Below are 21979 nucleotides of genomic sequence, written 5' to 3'. Positions count from 1 at the left end.
CAAGTCCTTTCTTAATAAAACTGGTTTATTCTTTCTGAATATAACTTTACCGATACACTCAACTTCAACAATCACGCTAAACAAACGCTGTAATGTCTCTTGTGCTCTCTGACTGCAGTTCAATTACTCACTGTCTACACACACATTACATTACATTATTCCATCACTTTGTCACCCTCTTTTATATACCCAACTACCCTATATCTAGTAAATACTAGAGCATTCGCCAAAGTACAGGATAGTTCTAGAAAGTAGAGGGCGTGAGAATCACATGATCTCGATGACGCAACAGTACTTTACTTATTTGATGTCAGTTAGACTTATGGAAAACTCATACTATATGGTTAACCAATTTCTAAACATGTACACATGCAATTTTGTAAGATAAACTGTCTCTCACACAGGCATATGTGCTTCTCTTATTAAAAGTAAAATAAGTTCATATACTTGCACACATCTCATACATGGATTAATTGATGTACAATACATTCTATGTAATAGTGTAAAACAAATCACATGTGTTTAAATGCATTGGGTTAATTATAACTTGCACGTTGATCTGTAGGGTAATCTAGCACATGTTTTTGCCTTGTATTGTAGGTTAGTCCAACTCACACATTAATACATTTAAGTCATGTTATGGTGCATAACATTCATACATACCTATACACCCTCATATTGTAGGGTAAACCAGATCACATATACACCTCATACTGTATGGAGCAATTCATTTCACAGATATTTATTCTGTACATCCTAACTTGCACATACTATACATCTTTATTTTGTGGAGCAAACCAATTCATAAATAATTTTACATACTTATACTATGGCAGTTAGTTCAGGCAATACTATCAAGTGGTTGTTGAGATCATGTGATCGTTAGCATGTACTCATTGCTGTGAAGGTAAATAAATATAGCCCCCATTTCCCAGCACAAACAGTAGTGAAGTTTGGTTAGGCACACCAAGAGGCCTTTGATTATCATTGTACAGTGTTGTAGTGATGAGTAGATTAAACCTATTCTGAAACAACCTGACTGGCCTATCAATATCACAGTGATTAGTTAAACACGACTACATACATATAATATTATGTTGAACATACCTGATTTTATGAAAGTAACTTATTTGCATAGTTTATATAGTGCACTGAAGAAATTGAATATTCCAAGATGGTCAATTGGCCTCTCCGCACACAGTAGCTATTTCTTGTGTGCTTGCTGTTGAGATTTTTGTGCATACCACTAGCCTTAAACTGTTTTCCATCTAAATCACTTTTGTTTTACATGAACTGCACTAGTACATGATGTAATCATCATGCGGCAATAACCCTCCACTAGTAAGAGGGAGACACATTCTCCATGTGCAGCAGATCTGCACAATTACTTGTACACAAAATTAATGTAATTCTTAAACTCGGCACTGCCATTAACAAATTGTGCTTCACCTTTGTGATTGATTTGATATAGTAATCTTTAATACTGTATTTATGGTTATTTCTTCTTTCAGTATATGTCTATTTTTCATTTTAAACTTCCATAAGATTTATAATTCCATTTCTCACTTTTGTTCTTTCCTTAACAGTGGTAAACTACAAGCTGTGTTAGGGTTACCATTCAAATTGTTTTTTCTGCCATCCTAATATAAATTATTCTGTTACCCTTGCCTGTAGCTCAAATAGTTTCATGTATCAATTGGTTTCTGTATGTTTCTACATTCGAATTTCTAGTATTATGATCTATTACTGTGCCAGGCCACAAGTCTTTCTTATATGGTTTTCTTAACTCCATGAACCTGTACATAACAGTTGTTGCATATATATATATAAATTCCAAAGACATTTTCTAGCAGTTCTACACTATGAATTCTCAAGTTTATGCAGCTATGTCTTCTCAAGGTTCTACCTCTGGAATGAGACTAGTTAATGTCCTCTACTAAGATTGTTTGCAGAACTCAAGATATCATACAACATAATGTCTTGAAACTCCTCTCATTTTCTACCATGTTTATGGCTGATGGAGAACCTTTATCTGTGGAAAATGTTTCTGCCAATTTTCATCATTTTATGAATCTTGCCTTCCTTCTTAGTTTCTCTATTTCCTATGCATCCATCATTTCTGAGCCTGACCATGAGGTTATGTTTTTATTAAGTTATTTCCACTGCTTTTGTTTGCTCTGGCCTCATCATTCTCTGTTAAGAACATGTCATTCATCTCTCTCTCTTTGCTGATTATGAAACATTTGTACTATGCTTTGCCTTTCTTCTATCCTATGTTTCATCACTATCTTTATTCCATGCTTTCATGCTGTAGTGTTATTCCTTCCCCCTTCACCTGACTTTAGTATCCATGCTGAGATCTTCTTGTCTCAGCATCATTTCTACTCTTCCCTGTCTTAACCTCCTTGTTTCCATGATTCCTCTGACATAGCTTATGGATGCTTCCCTTCTACCTTCTTGGTTACTCAATCCCTGGAATTCCTTCTGCCTGTTATGGTGTTGACCCTCTGTCTCCAGTATCCCTTACCAAGGCTCACTTCTCCCATCTTTGCATTCTCCTTGATCTATCTCTTTGCTACCTGTTTTCTTCTTATCTCCTATTTGAGACCCCCCACTAGGATCCAGATGGATTTTTTGGGTATCTCCAGTCTGTTCTTTTTCCATTCCCTACTAAGGCCATGATCTTATCTTTAGCTCTCTCTCTCCTTACATGGTTTCTGTGTAGTTGAGATCTTTTCAGACATGACACCCATTTCTCTGTTGTTCACCTTCTTCACTCTCCCTACACAGCTTGTGTCTTACTCCACTTATTTGCCCTAAAGTCTATGGGGTATTCCTTGCACCTTGAAATATTGGACAGAAGCTGCTTGCCATCATTTTCTCTTACCTCTTTAGTCTCTATCTTGCTCATTCTTGTACATCCCCTCATATTCTTTGGCTGATGTACTCTCATCCTTTCTCACCTTTCCTCTTCCTGTCCCTCTCCCTTCTCTTGCCATCCCCCCCCTCCTCCTTGAAGGGGTAGTCTTTGTCTGCCCCACTGGTGACAACCTCTCTTTGTATCTAGTTGGCTCCAGTTCTCTGAGGACACTTCTATGCTAATTTGTGAATTCCTTTCACAGCCAACCATTTGGTCATGAAGATTTTTACCCATTACCTCTCTCTTCACTTCTCTTCCCCTTTTCCCAATGTTTTTTTCCATCTTTTGATCCTAAGAACTTCCACTTTCTCAAGAACACAATGTCAGAGTTTTTGGTTTTGAACGCCATAGAGAGAGTCACTTACCCCTTTCTGGGTTACTGTTTTTCTCTCTTCATTGTCCCCATGAATACTGGGGATAGACATCCCCTCATCATACTTCTTTTTTGAACCACTTCTGATGATGCCTCAGTTTCTGATTAAGGGATTTCTCTCTCTCTCTCTCCCCATAGGTTGTTTTCCTCTGGCCTTTGGATGAAGATGGTCCATGTTTTGGACACCTTTCTTCACTTTCTAATTGTCACATCATCATCCCGTTTCCTTCAGTTTGTCCACCGAAATACAGTTTACAAATTTTGGGCTGTACTCTTTGGCATGGATTTTGCTCCTTATATTTTTAGCCAGGTCATGAGGGCTTTTGCTTGCCACATATGCAGTCCCAACTCTTGTTTCCTTTCCTTTTTGGATGATTGGCTTTTTTTTTGCTTCTATTCAGTAAACTGTTTCTACACCACATCCCTTTTTCTCCAAGAGGCTGTTCATCTGGGACAACTGGTCTTATTTCCTTGGTTGTTTCAGACTCCCAGCATATTTGATCCACCTCAGAAACCTTTTCTCTCTGCATCTCATTTGGGTTCACCATTTTATCTGTGAGTTATAGAATGTCTGGTCACCTCAAAACATTTGGTCTCCAATCCCATACATAGATGCTCTGGCTGTGGACACTTTCAGCCTGCATTGGTTTCTTCTTTTTTGTATATATTCTCTGCTACTTGCCTTCTCCATATATCTTAGCATTGTTCCACAACACTCTTTGTTAAGTCCTGTTGATAGCACCTTAGTGACCTGCTCTGTCTTGGTACATTCCTCTCCATCAACTGGAATCTTAGGAATCTTTTCTTCTTCCATCATTGAGGTTCCTCTTACTCCAACCTTTTACATTACTCTTTTGTCCATTAGTGTCATCCATTTGTCTTTGCATGGGTGATTATCATCAGTTCCTTGCTCAATGGGCAGTTTCTCATGTTGAATTGCCCTTTATTTTGTACTGCCCAACTCTTCTTTTTACTCTCTGTTCCTTGATGCAAGTGGCATTTTTATTGCTACTGGTCCATCCAGCACTATGTCTTTGGGCTGTCCTTCAGTTTCTCATCATTTGGATTACTTTACTGGGTTGTTTGACCAGAGATTGTTGGTCTACACCATGGCTGGCTATTATGCAGCTTTGTCAGCTGCCTTTTGCCATTATTCCTATGGTTTTATCTTTCTTCGTTTTTCTTTCCTTCTTCTTTTTTTCTGCTCATCCAGTTTGTTTGTCTGATTTTAACCTCCTTGTGGTTCTTTCCGCTCTCACCCAGACCCCGTTTGAACCCTTGGCCACTTGTTTCTTCTCTCACTTTTTTTTGAAAGCATAAATTTCTTCTTCTTCTTCTGGCTTGAAGATATCATCATTCCAATGTCTATTTCTTATGTATTTCCCATATATAATTGGTAGCTTGGGAGGGAGATGGGTCATTTTCTTCAGTTTTTCTTCCATTGTTTTTCTGGCCACAATGATTGTTGCAACTCTGGTAGTCTTTTGCAGCCCATTTGGGTGATCTATTGTTTGGCACATATGGCTCCCTTTTGGAATTCTAGCAGTTGCCTGTTCTTGCTGTGTGACTTCTCCTCATCCAAGGATTTTTGGTCTACTATACTTAGTAGTTGAGCTCAGCACTTCATCTGGATTTATTTATTCTTATAATATGACACTTACAAACTCAATAATGTCCCTTCTCACCAGATTCATCCATTGATGCACCCTTTGGCAACCATTGAATGAGATCTTAGAGACAGTGATATGGTCAATGCCCAACACACTTTCTTCATCATTCAGTGGTTTCACCTCCATCAAGACTTCTTCTCCCTCCATCAAGTCAAGAGTAATGGAAAGTGTTAAGCCCATCAGTCCAGGTTCCTATATACCCACTGTTGAAATGGGCTTTTCCATAAGTCCACTACTATTTAGGTGGGAGTGCCTGTCTACTTCCCTGGCTTACTTATGCTGGCTATTCAATATAGGTTTCATGGTAATCCATTGCACTTTCTCTCGTAAAATATCTTTGCAATGGTTAGATCCAATCTCAATACAAATCCCCACCCCTGGTCTTTGAGTGGAGTGTGAGAGACTCTTGCCATTCCTGGTTCCTAGGTACTGGGGTGGTTGACTTAGAGAGTTCCTCATTGGCTGTGTGATCCCTCTGGAAAGAGTCGAGAGTGAGCAGCACAATGCGGTGGGAAGAAGGGCAGGGCTGTCCAAGTCAGTGTAGTGCAAATCATCCTCTATTATATTGAATGCTAATTTCCCAATAGTTTTGACCAGCCAGATGGGACTAAGTGTTTTCCTCGGGAGACAGGAAGGGATCTTAGTCCCTGTTCCTATATGCATGATGAGTAAATAATCCAACAGAACATATACCAAACCATGCAGTGTGATTATTGCCTCAGCCACACTGCAGTTCATGTCCATTTGACCTGTTGTGTGCAAGTGCTTGTTTGGTCTTGTATTTTTCTGCCCATTCCTGTGACACATTGGCTCATATTTGTTTTCTTCTTTCATACTTGCATCTGGGTGAAGAGCATACCAGTCTCCCATGAGTGTTGTTCTTTTAGTTAGCCGCTGTTATTGGGTGTGATGCTCCATGAACATTTCTTTCCTGATGCCTTCTCTGAAGAGAGCTCATCTAGTTTTTCTCACTTGCATCAGTCACTCCACCACATAAGTGTTGGATTCTAGCTACTGTGTGCAGAGGGTTAAGTGGATTGTTTCAGAAGTTAAAATTTTTCTTATCTAAAAATGTATTTCTGATAGTTACTTAACTCTCTGCACAACTTCCCACCATTCCACAGCTTCCCCTTTACCAATGCATGTTATTCTTGCCTTTTCTAAAAATGATGTTAATTTCAAATGCAAGTGCTAATGGGGAACTACTGTGGATGGAGGATGAGTTACTTTCCTATCGGTGGAGGACCATAGCCACTTGATGATTACATCAATTTCTAATGCAGTTCATGTCAAACATGATTTAGGTGGGAGATAATTTGAGGCTTGTGAGAAACAGCTACTGTGTGCAGAGAGGTAAGTATCTAGCAAAAATACATTTTCAGGTAAGGAAAATGTTAACAACTCTTCACTAAGGTGTGGAAAATATAAAGAACAGTTTTCACTTCTTAATTGTAATGCTTATTGTTATCCTTGACATTGCTAGTGTCTTTTAAGATGCCAGTTATGAATAATTCATAAAATGACAATGATGATTTGAATTTTTCTACAATTTTTTTTTTTTACATAGTAAGCAAGGTTATTAGACAAGACAACACAGTTATGTTCAAATACTAATTTTACCTTTTTCTTAACACTGCTCTTTTAGAAATGTATTACATCAATAATTAAGACAAAGAAAACTTACATTTCAGAACAATACAATATTACTCCAGTCCAGCAGCTTTTTCATATTTACCCTTTGAAAAGGCAACATATATATTTTTTTATAGTTTAAATAATTTATATTTCATATTATTTTGTATTAGAAAAACCTTTTTATGAACCTTGTGTTAATAAAAAAATATCATTGTTCCTCATTTATTGTGTTATGAATTATTATTATTTTTTCCCAAGAGTGCAGGATCATGGGAATTCTGAATTTTTTAACGTATGTCACCTTGAAAAATTATTATTGCTGACATGTTAATAAACCTCCCATTTGGACCTATCAAATACAAATTTCTATGAGTAGGCCTATATTTTGCTGAATGAATGTTTCTGGTTCATATGTTTTAAGTAATAAACATGATTATATTCATTTCACTTTTCACTAAAGGACAACTAACATGGAATTGTACTAAATCCACAACAAGGCAAATATTTGTTTGTTGTATTAGCAAGTCTCTTCTTATTTAAGTGATGAGCAATGGAGGTACCAGCCATATTGATCATAGCCAGATGCATAACTATTTAAACAATTTTTTAAATGTTTTATGGCTTATTATTGTCTACACACAAGAAAAAGTAAATAATGGCTAAGAACATTTGTAGCATGATTTACATTACTGTCGTGTAATAAGATACACACAGGACTACAGTATTATTATAATATAACCCAAGAGAACCTCCAAACTACTTCTTATGATGTTAATATCATTGTGCTAGTTATGTGCCCACCCATGACATTTTATTTTGGCCAAAGCTAACTTAAACATGTCTAATGTGTCACATTCATAAAACTTGCTTAAGATTTCATTTTGGAAACTTAAAATGTGTTGTATAATTGTAACAATAACTTGGTTAATGTGGAAGTAACCAGCAAAAACATTGCTAACACAATCCTATTTCATCAACTAAATATAATTGTTCACCTTTAGTAATATTTTTCAATATGGAAAACAACATGTCTCAAGGATAATAATGGTTGGAGATGGCTTAAATGGGTAATGAAGAAAAACTTTAATATAACTTTAACATAAGTACCTGATGAGGACAAAACCTTGTCGAAACGTTGTACATATGCTGTTATGTTAAACTTATATTAAAGTTTTTCTTTATTACCCATTCAAGCCGTCTCCTACCATTATTAGTCTCAAAGTGTGTTCCTCATCATTGAATGTCTCAAGGATGTTCCTAAAAATTTCCACCATATCCCCTCAATTTCAATACAAGGCAACACAAGCTCCATAAACAGGAGAACATATGAACAACATTGCATTCTCAAATACTCTAAAGGATATATATTTCCACATGGACAAGAAAAATCCTTATGAGAGTAAGGTGGCTTCTAGATTTAGCTGCAGTTAGTTTACTTGGATTTTCTACATATAATTTATTACAATCAGTATTATATAACTTTTATTTTTGTTATTAATGGTATTATTTACCTTATTTCTTTATTTTTCTCAGGAAGTAACCATCAGTGTTTTTGTTTATTCTGACCTTATGTTGGTTTTGTCAACTTACAAAAATAATTTTTTTCCAAATTTATTTTTTACTTTGAGTTTCAGTGAAAGATGTTTAGCCTTAATTCTGTCCAAATTTTGTCTCTTCCTTATAACTATGTAAAACATATATGTATATTCAGGTTTTTGTATTTCATGTAATAGATGTGAAAACTAAATTGCTTAGGCTTTCCAGGTAGTGGTTCATTGCTAGTGCTAGGTACAGTTCTGATTCCAAATACATTTATTATCTTAATTATTGATGTATTGTTATCATAAGTTATTATAATAATTAATCTACATTTCTTGCTAGTTCACATGTGTCCTTCTGACATCTCTGAAATCCTGTCTTGGAAAATCAACATGATACCGAGTGATGACAACTCTGTAAGTGACAGTGGGAAAGAAGAGGCTGAAGATCTAGGTAAAAAATTACATTTGCATATAACCAATTACCTCTTGGCCAGGTGCATTTATTACCAGAGTAATTAATATGTGATCAGATCATTACTTTTTTAAACTTGTGTTATTTCTGTGCAGTTACTTCTGTTCAAAAGTCTGTCTACAAATATATATATAAATAGAATGTTATAAAAGTTTTGAATCAATAGATAATGTGTGAGTAAAAGATATCACTTACTGCCTTACAAAAATTGTTAACAGTTTATCTTGTTTGTTTCATTAGGGGAGCTTACCTGTATTTTAGTAAGGGAATGGGTAAAAAACAGAGCACAGAGTTCTAGAACAGTATGGTGAACAAATAAAAACAGCATTCTCTGAGACCAACATTCATGGGCAAATGCAACGTGTCTCTACCACACAATCCAAACATGGCAAATTTTGTGAAAAACATAGAACAATCAAAAACTGTCTTATATCACTGCTTGAGACCTGCAAGTTGGTTTAAATATATGTGAATAGTTCATGAAACCCCAAATTGTGCTTTACTCATGAAAAATTGAGCAAAAGACAAAAAATCCAAATTTTTTTATTTCTCTGTTTGATACTTATAAAAAAAAAAAGTATCTTTGTATCAAATCCCATTTAAGTTGGCTGAAACATGGTGGAGTAATTGTCAAAAGACCATAAAATTATGCTTTTTGTAGCATCTTGACCCCTCCTCTAATCACCAAAAAAATGTGTTACTAAATTTGACATTATGTGTGACCTGTAGAAAAGTATCTTTGGACCAAATCCCATGTAAATTGGTCAAAATATGCCTGAGTAATTGACCAAAAATCCCAAAATTATGCTTTTTTGTGAGTTCTGACTCCCCCTAGAAAGACTTAAAATGAGCAAATTCATTTTTTTTTGTATGCCATTGTGTTGGGCACATGAAAGTTTATATTTGTGCCAATTTATATCATGCTTGCTGTAAATGACCACAGAGGAGTCCATAATACATGTTTTTGGGTTGTTTGACATTTGACTTCATAAAATTCATAAAAGAAGGCCTAAATCAAAAAGTTAAAAAGATGCCTGGGTGTATTAGGCCAAAATATATTCCTACCAAGTTTGAAGTCAATCCACAAAGAAATGAAGGACTAGTGGCTGATCAAAAAGTGTTTGGAAAAAGAAGAAACAATAGCTAAACAGTATGTCTCTCTGCGGAGGCACGACTAAAAGAAACTGCCTTCTGTCATCTGGCCTGGTTCATATGTAAAGCTCACGTCTTGTAATTAATTGTTCAGAGGTGGAAGTTATAAAATACATGTGCATATATGTATAATGTTATTTCCTAAGCTTTAACCTAGGTTATATAAACAACTCATCAACATTCCTTTTACTGATTAAAAAAAAGCAAAATCACAGAAGTCCATAAAAATGTCTGTGAATAGTATAGTGTTATTTCTTGTTGTATCTTGGCTTGTTGAACTGTATGTATGACTGAATGCTCTTACTGGATGGAACCATACTTTATTGACATCCAGTCTGTCCAAATATGGTATGTACGCATGGTTTACCAGCATTAGCATGTTAGCAGAGTTCATTTTGGCACTTTTTCTCATCTCAGGTATTTAACCCTATGTGTATGAAGTAATATATCTTCATGAAATTTGGTAAGATTTTAGTAAATATTACAAGTATGTTGTACACAGAAAGTCAAAATTTTTAATAAAGCGTTCTACAAAAGATTTTTCTCTAAAGTTTCTCTGACTAGTCTGAGTACAAGATGATTTTTATATTAAGAATGAAAATACTTTTTTCATCTTGCAGTTTGCTAACTCCAAAACATACTTACCTTCTCTCCCACTTATTGCTATTACTTGACTGCCAGGGTTTCTTCATTTGCCCCTCTAAGCATTAGTCTGATTTTTCTCACTTGCTCCAGTCTTTTATACCCCACTGAATTGTCCTTTGCAATATTTATCTCATGACACTCTCCACCTACGTCAGTGCACTCTCTATCCTGGTACTGTATATAAGCACCTCATTCAGATAATGTTATCACTTTTTCTTGACAAAGCATTGCTAATGGATTTCCCAGTATCATGATCGTTCAGAGATACTTTGAATGTTATCCATGTTTTCTAGTTTTGTATCGTAATTAAAAAAATTTTTTTATTCCAATTGGCATTCTGTTTTATGGTGTGAATTCTTGGATTATTATTTTCAGCACGGAGGCAATTCAGGTCTCTTCTATCCCACCTCTGATATCTAGCATCACACAACAATCAGGAAGTCATTCTCAGTTGAGACTGTCAGTGATCTTAATTGTAGTGAGATGGAGACACATATTCGGTTCTGTGATGGATCTCTGGGGGCTCTGAGGCTCAATTGAGGGCAATCCTCAACATTCTGGAGAGAATTAATATTTGCTTTTTCCTGCACTTTCTTTTAGTCTATTGGCTTTTCAGTCCCCTTGTGGAACAGTGGTGAGTTTGCAGACTCACAGCACTGGGGTCTGGGTTCGATTCCCAATAGTGGACGTGGCAGATGGCCCAACACTGTTTTGCTCTAACACAACAAACTTACCTGACAAAATGTTGTTCCAATGAATGGTAATCCATAGTCTTTAAATGACCTATTAAAAACAAACAGGAGGCCACTTTGAGATAAACTGCTTTTGATTTGTTTTCTTCAGTTGGTCCATTGAGAGTGTGATGCTTTGGGCCTTTTTCTGGTTGCTCGAACTTTACTTTATGGCTGAAAGGTCTGGGAGCGAATTTTTAGTCTTCTCTCCATCCACTGATATTGTGGTTCCTGCTGGAAGGTTTATTTCTCAGTTACGTGAAAGGGCAGTTATGCCTTACCCAACATGTTGTTGAAACTTCATGATTTAGCTGACTCTTAAGTAATACATCTGCTCTTTGAATTTAGGGGTTCTCAGGTGGAGTTTGTGGTTAATCTGAACAGATAAATGTCTCCTAATGGGGCAGAGTAAGTCTACGGACTTACAATTCTAAAATTCAACATTTTGTTTTCCTTTCACTTCACTTTGTTGGAAGACTCTCAGGATCACCAACTTCATTGATGATGAGCTGAATCCATTGATAGCATGCATGTTAGTTCAATTTTCGGCTTCTACAATACTCCCTGTTGTTGTTGGAGTCCCAAATTTCAGGAGATCATAGTTCCACTCCTATTTGTGGGTCCCGACCCACGAGATCAGACCTTCAGTATATTGGTATCCAGAATAGATTCTGTTTATATCCAAGGGTTCCACTGCTTGGCCAGATTGCCACCATCAGTGTTGGTGATTATTGTATACCTTCAGGGTCTGTGGGGGCTCGGCTCCGAGAATTTCTGAACGTGGGGTAACTTTAACCACGGATCTAGAAGCACTGCAGGTTCTTGAGTCAGGTTTAGTCATTCAATTCACATTTTCACTACTATTATCCACCCAACCTGCAGTGTTTCTGTCTCCTGCAGATAATCAGGATTTGGAACTTAGTTCTAAGGTTGTCAGAGTTTGGTTGATCTGGGGGTTGTGAGAGAATCATGCTAGTTCTTCAGAGGTTTTATTCCTGTCAGGTGTTAGTCCTATGCAGACAGGAGATTGGTGGTCAGTCATCAATCTTTCTCGTCTATATCAATGCCTAGATTCTCCAAGGTTCACAAGTTACTCATTCCTCAATCTGAGTTGAAATTTTTTACTGGGATTGTAGATGTCCAGGTTTGTTGTAGTCGGCTTCTATATGCACATTGCCATAATAGTGGACTCCAACCACTAACGGCATTTGTTGTGCACAAGGGTCAGGTAATGCAGTTCCAGGTTTTTACCTTTGAACTTGCATTGGCTTCACAAAGGTTCTGCTGTATCATACAGGTTTTTCTCATCACCTCCATTCTATTGCACTGTGCACACACCATTATATGGATGACTGGTTACTGCTGGCACCATCTCGTCAATTGTCAGACTATCACATTCTGTGTCTACATTCAGAAAAAACCAAGGCAGGCTTCATTTTCAGGGCTGAGACTTCTATTCTTGCTACAATTCCATATGTCATCAGTCTGGGTATTTTTTTTATATTTTTCATCTTGTTTCTCAGTTGAGTTCAGCTGTCTCCCATTTGGCTCAACGCTATTGAATAGGTTACCTGGCTCTTACTCCCTCTCCTTCTTCCACTGCATGGATGGTTCTTTCTTTTTTGGAATATGAGCATCACTCGCATCCCTCATGCCTTTGGGACGAGAGTACAAGAGATCCTTTTAATGGTCTTTATGCGACCAAGAGATCATAAACATTGATTCACTGGATTCTCCAGTTTCCTTAGTCTGAATAATTTTTTATCTCTAGGGGTTGTTAGGTCGGCACACTACTGCGATATGGGGTCCTCTACTACTGCCATGTCCAAAGTTCCATCTCGTCACGAATGCCTTGCTTCAGGGATGGGGTGCATATACCAACAATCAGAAATTCCAGGGTCTATGCATGGATGAAGAAGCTTCCCTACACATTGTTTTAGTCCTTGCTCTTCAACAGGCTATGCCTCATGGTCTGGGCTTATTAAAAGGAAAATCATCAGGCTTCACTCTGACAATTCCATAGTGGTGTCGTATTTCTCATTGAGGAGCCACTTGGTCCAGGGCTCCCTGTTTTCAGATTTTGGACCTACATTCTCTGGACCATTCCTATCTTATCACCCTACTAGCTTGCCATGTTCCATGGGTGATGTCTGCAGTAGCAGGTTAGTTGTTTCAATTCAAACTGATTTTCCCAACAGATGGATGCTTCGTTGCAAGATTCTGTTGGATTGGCTCCAATTTTGGAACTGTGATTGGTGGGTTGGCATCTCATATTAGATCACCCAACTACTGGCAATTTGGTCTCCAGTACCTCATCTTCGAGCTTTGGCAGTGTATGCATTCTGTCAGGACAGGATAGGATTACAACTGTAGGCCTTCCCTCCATTGAGTCTTGGGAAAATGTATTTCCCACAGATACCTACCTCTTCTTACACTTCCCACCCCTACTCCCCACTTCAAATGCATCTTTTTTTGGCTTAATCTTGAAGTGATGATTGCACTCAACAGTATAGAGGGAGTCAGCTGTGCTAGGAGGGTGTGTCACATTCCTAATGGTGGAAGGCTGTTGCTTGCTCATTTGCGTACTACTATGTATGGGTACGTGAGAGCATCAAGGCTAGTGGCATGCAAACATTGCACAAATAGAGGGCAGCACTAATCAAGAAAAGTTTTTATGGGCATTCTTCAGATGCTTTTCATAAGGTGCTCATCAAGGTAACTCTTGCACCAGTCACTCCACCATTTCAGTGTGGGATTCTAGTTATTATTTGAAAAGAGGTAAGGTGTTGTATCAGAAGTTAACATTTTTCTACACTGAAAATGTATTTCCCATAGATACTTACCTCTTCTTACACTTCCCACCCATCCTCCACACTTTCAGTGCATATTTTTTTTTGCCTAATATCAAAATAATGTTTGTACTTGAGAGTATAGAGGGAGTCAGGTGTGTTAGAAGAGTGTGTTGCATTCCTATTGGTTGAGGGTTGTTGCTTGCTCACTTGCATGCTACAGTGCAGCCATACCATGCGAGGGTAGGTGGGAGCATCAAGGCTAGTGGCAAGCCAAAATTGCACAAATAGAGGGCAGCACTAATTAAGAAAAGCTAATATGTGAGAGGAGGTAAGTATTTACTGGAAATACATTTCCAGTATAAGAGAATATTAACATTTGATCAAAATAAATCATTGGTTTCAGATAGTAAGTAGCCTACAAAATATGCATTTCCTGTCATTAAACAGTTGGATACTACAACTTGTTTCTGTAATACTACTACAGAGTAAGCAGTGTACATTTATGTATTGATAGGCATACATTTGAATTTCAGTGTATATGTGACTAGAAACTGTAATGAATTCATGATCTCAGAAAAACAAGTAGGTTCAAGAAGTCTTAATATAAAATGATAAAACTATATAACCCTTGCATTTTTGAAAGGTAAACCTTTCTTCTTTTATTATGTAATGAAAATATTCTATAAGAATTTTGTTGTCCTGTATATTTTTGTAACACTTTCATTTATATCTGAACTTAAGTCTATTTTGTTGTTCAACTAGCCTCACTCACATCCATGAACTCAAGAATTCTTCCTATCATGCATTTCTTTTCTTTTGTGTATCATCTTCTGTGTAATGCCATGCATTATTACCTTTCCATTCCTGAAATGCCTTTAGGAATTGATAAAGATCAATGCTTTTATTTTGGAGAAGTGTCTACTAAAATATGAAATTTATTTACCTCTCATTTGCCAGGCTCAAAGTCTAGGTTATTATGTATGTGAATTCCCCATGCTATAAATATAGTATTCTGAAATATTTCACTTGTGTTAAACCAATTTTTAACATGCAATAAACTCATCTTTGAACTTCAGTATAAAAAAAGAGTGACATTTTGAAGAACTGTGAAATCAGTCAATTTTTGAAATTTAGACATTGTTAGTTTTATATCAATACTACACTAGAACATAATAATGAAGATACATAGAAAATAAGCTTTGTTGTAGTATTAGATGAAGTATAATAAAAATGATATTTAAGTCATACATGCAAGTCCTGCCTGGGACTGGAGTAATTCTGCATTAGGACTTCTGCCTTGTGTAGTAAATATTAGTTACAACAATATGTATTTATTACTTCTGTTATTCTATATAATAACTACTCTTCTCACATGACTAATGCTGATAGCATTCTTCTGATTAATTGTCAAACAAACATGGCATTTTATTATTTGTAAAAGCAAATAGCAGTTTTATGGTGATTTTTTTGTGAAAGAATGAAATTGGTTTATTTTGGTTTCAGCAAGAAGACTAAAAATGGCATTTCCAACTTTGTTATCAAGAAACTACACTTCATCTGATTTTGAATTTGGTTTTACCAGTAGAGTACGAACTAGAACCACAGCAGAAGCATTTGCTAAAGGACTATTTGGAGAAGGTATAAGTTCATTAAATAACTTTCTTAATATTGTTGATAACATTATTTTCAGGTAATGTAACAAATAAGATGTTATTCTAAGAAAATAAATAATTTCATATCTACACATTTTACAGCAAAATTACACATTTTTAATATGATTGTATCATGTATGCAAGTGAACAAAGAACATCATTTTGGAAACTGATACCTTCTGCTTAGCAAACTGTAAAATATATATATATAAGGTTTCTTCATACTTAAGGCTATTTAGAATGAAAAAATAATCAAATATGTTTTTGTATATACGTGTATGCTCGCTCACTCAGTCAATTTACAGAAAAACTAAAAATGGTAAAAATGTGCATTGAAATTATTGTAATTTATATTGAAAGTTTTAACTTACTGGTTTCATCTTTAATATTTAACTTAAAAGAAGTACAAGTAAGAAGTCTGAGCACATACAAATATTGAACAGATGAATAAATGGAACTTTATCTGAAGTCAGTATATATATTTTTTTAATTTGTTTTGACATAAATAGGAATTGTCACATAAAGTATATATGTAACTCTTAATAGTTTTAATCAAAAGTAATTTTCTGGTAGCTAAAGCACCTTGACAAAGAAGAAAAACTTGAAGCTATTTAATACATTTAAAAATTCCTCTGTTCCTGCAGCTGCATTAGAGATAGAATATCCAGAACCAAAAGATGATAGGCTTCAATTTCACAAGCTATGCAACAAAATAATCAAAGTAAGTTGTGTAACATCTTAAGTAACTTGAATAGTAACTTTATTTTATAACATACTGCCTCTCTTAAATTTTCTTGTAATATGTCATGCACATTTCTCTCTAAGGACGTTTTCTAAACATAGGTTATTCTGTATTTGAATCATATGTTGTGTTGTTTCAAATAACTGTATATTAGGTTGAATTCTTCACAAAACATTTACCTATATTGTTCTAAACCATATGTCAAGTCCTTTTTAAATGGTCTGCATGTAATTAGAGCCTAAGTTGTAATAAAAATCTTATTTCATTATGTAGTTTTTCATTTGTACAAATAATTAGAAATTTTTAGTGAATATCAGAAATATGCATTTTTTAACTCAACTTACACCAAATATAGTAATTAGATAAACTTTGTAAGTCATTTCAGTTACTGAATTATGGTAAAGTTTAATGACTGAAATTGTATAAAAACCTTGCTGTTATGAAAAAATATTTTCAGATACAAAAACTGATAAAAATTATTAACATTCAGTACAGTTACTGTTAACTTACTTTGAATGATTGATAAGGCAAATATTTTCATTAATGTGCAATGCCTAAATCAATAATTTAATGTCATAGATGAGTGATATTTAGCAATTAGCAAGTAAAATATTTCTAAAAATTCTATGGCCTGAGGGTTAGGGCACTCAGTTTAAAATCTGCAGGTTGCAGGATTTAAACTTCTTGCCAAACATATTGACCCTTTCTTCCACTAGGGTTATTATAATGTGGCACTCAATCCCACTATTTATTAATAAAGAGTAGCCCAAGAGTTGATGTTCGTTAGCTGCTTTCCCTGTAATCTGTCACTTCAAAGTTAGGAATGGCTAGTGCCAATATCCCAGGGTTAGCTTTACACAAAGTTCAGTGAAATAAATAAACTAAAAATTGAACTGGTGATTGTAAAGGTTAAACATGCACTATAGATTGTATACTTTTATATACTTAGTATAGAACTTTGCTTACATCAAGGTGCTGAATTGTTTTACCATGGCATGTTGGTCATGTGTGAAAATAAATATAATTAGCATGAAGCATATGTAGAAGTTAAAGTTTGAATTTGAAAAGACAAAGAATATAATTACAAAAAATTAGACTTAAGATTGTTTTATATCAGATGTGATTAAGTTTCAGGTTTTTGAATGAATGGTATATTTATTTTATGTAAATATTTTATGAAGTCAATTAAAAGTCTGTAAAGCAATAAGAAAATTTTATTTATGTGTACTTGTACAACATTTTGTAGATTTGCATATAAAAAAGAAGTATATTGTAAATATCTAAAAATGCTCTAAAAGATTCACAGGCAGCAACCAAAACCCACAAGGAAATGATATTTTTATGTTACAGCTTGTTTCAAGAAGAATGAAAAATTATAGAAAAGTAGCACCAAAATACAAAAGACTTATTTCAAGTTAAAAACATTTTAGTCATAGTATATGGCTTTAATATATAGAAAGAAATTGGTGTGTGTTGGTTGTCAATTTAGTCAATATTTTTCAAATAGATATAAAAAAAATAGTTCATGTTCCAAAAATTATTCTATTTATATTACTTTTTAAAACATAGTATCTGTACAATATGCTTGTTCATGTGTCTGTTATGAAAGTAACGTGTGTGTGTGTACATGCATATTTAGATAGTAAGGTGCTTGTGCATTATCATGACAGACAAAAACTGAGTATTATTATAATACACTAACAGAGACCCACAAGACATTTGCACTCAGATTAGTGTCTTTATTGTAACAGTACTTCTTTAACTAAAGGACTTCTAGAATAGTACAAAAGGATTCTAATTGCAGACACTGTCATACTGTAATTCTGCTGGCTGTATGCCTTATAAGCCTGTGCAGAAAGAATTTTACCTAGAAAAACAGAGCAAGTGCCTGCCTTTGCCACAGAGCTGGAAAGCTCAATGAACAAGTCACTACAACTGCTTTATGAATGAAGGAATAACAAAAAGGTGGATGTAAATATTCTTTATTAACCATTCAGTACAAAAGCATTAAAAGCTTGAAGTTTTCATAATGGTCTGATGTTAGGTCCTAGAATAACATTATAAGTTTATTTATAGATAATATTATGTACAGTATAGTTTAGCCCTAACTAAGGTAATGTAAAACATGTACATGGTAGAGTGTTAATATATACCTTTATTGAACTTAGACCTAACATTAGTTTAGGTTTTATAAAGTATGACCTAAATACAAGTGGACTTACATATTTTGGTGTCTACAATTACATTTCATTTGTATTATTCTACAAATCTTGTATTTAAAGAAATACTGTTGAATAAAGATACTAATTTGACAGCAAATGTTTGTGTGTCTCTTCTAATAAGTTACTAATTTTAAGATTTTTTTCCAGAGAATGGTGTGAAATTCAGTGTTAGAAAATTAGTCTTAATTTTGAAGATGAGAAGAATATTAGATCTATCCAGTGTATAGGTGTTTCTCATAAAGACTACAAAGCACGTTCACACTAACAGTATGTTTAAGTTCTATAAAGTAAAAACATCTATCAGTCATCTATTCAGAAATACATAGAAAGCAAATAAAAACTCATAAACATCAGTTTTGTTTTGCTTTTATTTAGCAGCAAGTTAAGAAGAAGACTGACTGTGTAATGCATTGGACTAATTATTTGTTCAGTTATTTAATACTAGTGTAAATTAATGTGCTTCAGTGATTATCAAATATTTAGTTATGACATTTAAAACCTAGCTAATAACCAAAATTTGTTATCCGTGGGGGTGGGGATGGGGCAGTATTTATACATACAAAACATTATTAGGGTATTTATGAATACCAAGAGTTTGAATTAGAACTGTGTTGAGCTAATGATAATGCTTGTTTTGATTATATCTTCAAAATTTGTACAATTAGAAATTAGTTTTTTTCTTAAGATCCCAGTTTTATTTATCTGTTTTGAAATATCTTTAGATTTTAAACTGTCATTTATGCAATTTCTAAGTTTGTATAAGAATGTTCATTAAGATAATAAAAGGATTAGCTTCTGTAGATAACTGCTTGCAAAGCTCTAGCTTTTCTAAGTATATTTGTTATGCTTAATTTCATTACTTTTAACTAACAAAGAAAAAAAGCTAGTGACTGAAATTACAATGTGTTTGCAAGATTTCTTATGTTAGAATAGACTTAATGCTTTCTTTCCACTAAAACTGCCAAAATGTTTTGCATCGATACATTTTTTTTTCAGGCTGAATGGATATTCTAAAGTTATGTATCTAATAATAAACTGGATATTCTAAGGTTATGTATCTAATAATAAACTGATGTTTATTTTCTTTAATATTTTATTTTCAAGATAAACATTTCTTAATGTAAAAGACAGGGTTGTTGAGGTATGAAAATATTTCACCAAGGCTAGTTGTATAAGAAATGTTTTTTTTTTCTTCTTGGTCATTTAATCGCTAATATTCAAATTAAATTCAAACCATTTTATTGAATCATTAGTCAAGTATTTCAATATTACTTTCTTAACATTGAGATTGTTTCTGAAAATATTAACTAATTCTTTAGCCCATCTTTTGTCTTGAATATAATTTTCAAGGACAATATCAAACTTCATTACACCCACACACTTAAACAGCTTGTACTTGGCAGAATTAGACTTTAACAACTACATACCTGACTGATTGATGTTTGTGGCATTTTTCATGTATATTTCTATATTCACTGAGCAATCTGTTGATATTGTCATATGTAACCACAAAGTCTTATTAAGGTTACTGGTTTTCATTATAGTGTATCACTTCAATATGAAATTCTCATTGTAGGGTAAGGTAGGCTATGAATTTTCTGTTTTTCTTTTATCAGTAATTAATTTCTACCTAAATGGAAAAATTTATTCTACTTTATTTTTAATCAAGAGGCTTTCTGTCAAAACAGTTTATTATTGACAACAAATAAGATGGAAATACATTGTAAGGTAGAACTTAATTGTTTGTGTGAAACAGGGTTCTCACAGATCATGAAAATTCTGGAAAGTAACAGAATTTTGTAAAGATATTTTTACATACTAGAAAAACTCCTGCAAAATTGCTAGTTTTATCAGAAGGTCTTGGATAGGTCCTTGAAATAATTATAAACTCATTGCTTTAACATCCTTCACTCTTATTGACAACAAGCTATACTATTGTGTTCATCTTAGTTTCATGAAAAGCTGTCTCTAGGAAATGTGACTTATAAAATGTGAATTATGCAGACTTGGCAACATCGATTAGTAACAGCATCTGCAAGCAACAGGTGTTTATTCTTGGAATGACACTGTTAGCATAAAATAAATTCAAGACACATTTTGCAGAAATTTAAAGTCATAAAACTGGGGATAGTTAAAAGAACATGGATGTCTCAGAATATTTCTAAATCCATTTTCAGAATAAACACTTCAAAAATGATTAACAACATTTCTAGCCTTTGTTTTTCATCAGTTTTGCCTAAAATTTGTTAATGAAAAGAGAGAAAGAAATGCATACAATAAGACATAATAGAATGAGTGACATAAACAGAACTGCCATGCATGAAATGATCAAATATTTACCATTAAAGACAGCCCGTCTAGACCACTCATTATTTATGCAGTGATTGATCTAGAATGGAATATTTTGATGACACTTTGAGCCTTAGTAAATATTTTGGAAACAATCTTCTGCTTTTAATGGACAATAAGGATTATAAATATAGTCTTGTGATGTATGATATGTTACTCAGTCTCTTTGTGTTCATTTTAGTTTTTCTTTCAGACCTAAAATCAATAAAATTAGCCCTGCATAGCCAGGTGGTTAGGGTGCGTGACTCGCAATCTGATGGTTGCGGGTTCAAATCCCCATCCCACCAAAACATGCTCACCCTTTCAGCCATGGGGGCATTATAATGTGATAGTCAATCCCACTATTCATTGTTAAAAAAGTAGCCCAAGAGTTGGAGGTAGGTGGTGATGACTAGCTGCCTTCCCTCTAGTCTTTCACCACTAAATTAGGGATGGCTAGCACAGATAGCCCCTGTGTAGCTTTGTACAAACTTCAAAATAAACCAAACCAATCAATAAAATGTGTAAAAAACTCATTCACAATTTCATTTGTAATCATTATACACTGTTATGAATGATACACGTCAGCACTTTCGATAGAAAATAAAATATTCAGAACAATAATTGTTTTAAATATTGTTTAAATGTGGGTGTGTCTTATTCTACAAACAAATGTATAGGCAAAATATGAATGTTTTGTTTACTCACAAAATTTCCAGTTTTGTGAAAAGTTCTGTATTAGGTGGAATTACAAAAGTAAACTGAGAAGACATTTCAAAATAATGGAATGCAATTTTGGGGAAAAACCCAGAGATATACATTGTTAATGAGAACAACAGTATGAGAGTAGTCTCACTAATACTATGAGTGTTAATCTTTACTTGGTTGGTATGGTGACATGTTGTCATGTATGTTGAGTAGTCAATGAAATAAAAGTTTACTTATTGTCCTGTTGGCAAGCTGAAATAATGTGTTTAACAAATATTATATGATTTTGGTTACACACTAGAGGAGCTTTTAGCTCGAGCCAAACCAAAGACTTAAGGCTTTATCACTTGTTGTTAAACTGAGATTGGGAAAAGTTGAAGTATACTTTGGGGACTA

General features: G+C 34.4%; 1 protein-coding gene across 3 annotated transcripts in view; it reads left to right on the top strand.

Moving 5' to 3' along the window:
• LOC106469118 (multiple inositol polyphosphate phosphatase 1-like) overlaps nt 1-21979 on the top strand; it is a 41796-nt gene that overhangs the window by 7410 nt on the left and 12407 nt on the right. For all 3 annotated transcript variants that reach the window (XM_022397547.1, XM_013929572.2, XM_013929573.2), the window contains 3 exons: nt 8480-8590; nt 15435-15569; nt 16228-16304. In XM_022397547.1, coding sequence (XP_022253255.1) covers nt 8480-8590; nt 15435-15569; nt 16228-16304 — 323 coding nt within the window. The remainder of the gene's footprint in view (nt 1-8479; nt 8591-15434; nt 15570-16227; nt 16305-21979) is intronic.

The sequence above is a fragment of the Limulus polyphemus genome, unplaced genomic scaffold, assembly GCF_000517525.1.
Source record: "Limulus polyphemus unplaced genomic scaffold, Limulus_polyphemus-2.1.2 Scaffold3315, whole genome shotgun sequence".
Taxonomy (NCBI): domain Eukaryota; kingdom Metazoa; phylum Arthropoda; class Merostomata; order Xiphosura; family Limulidae; genus Limulus; species Limulus polyphemus.
Note: the sequence above shows the minus strand (reverse complement) of the source record. Positions and strands in the feature narration are given on the sequence as shown.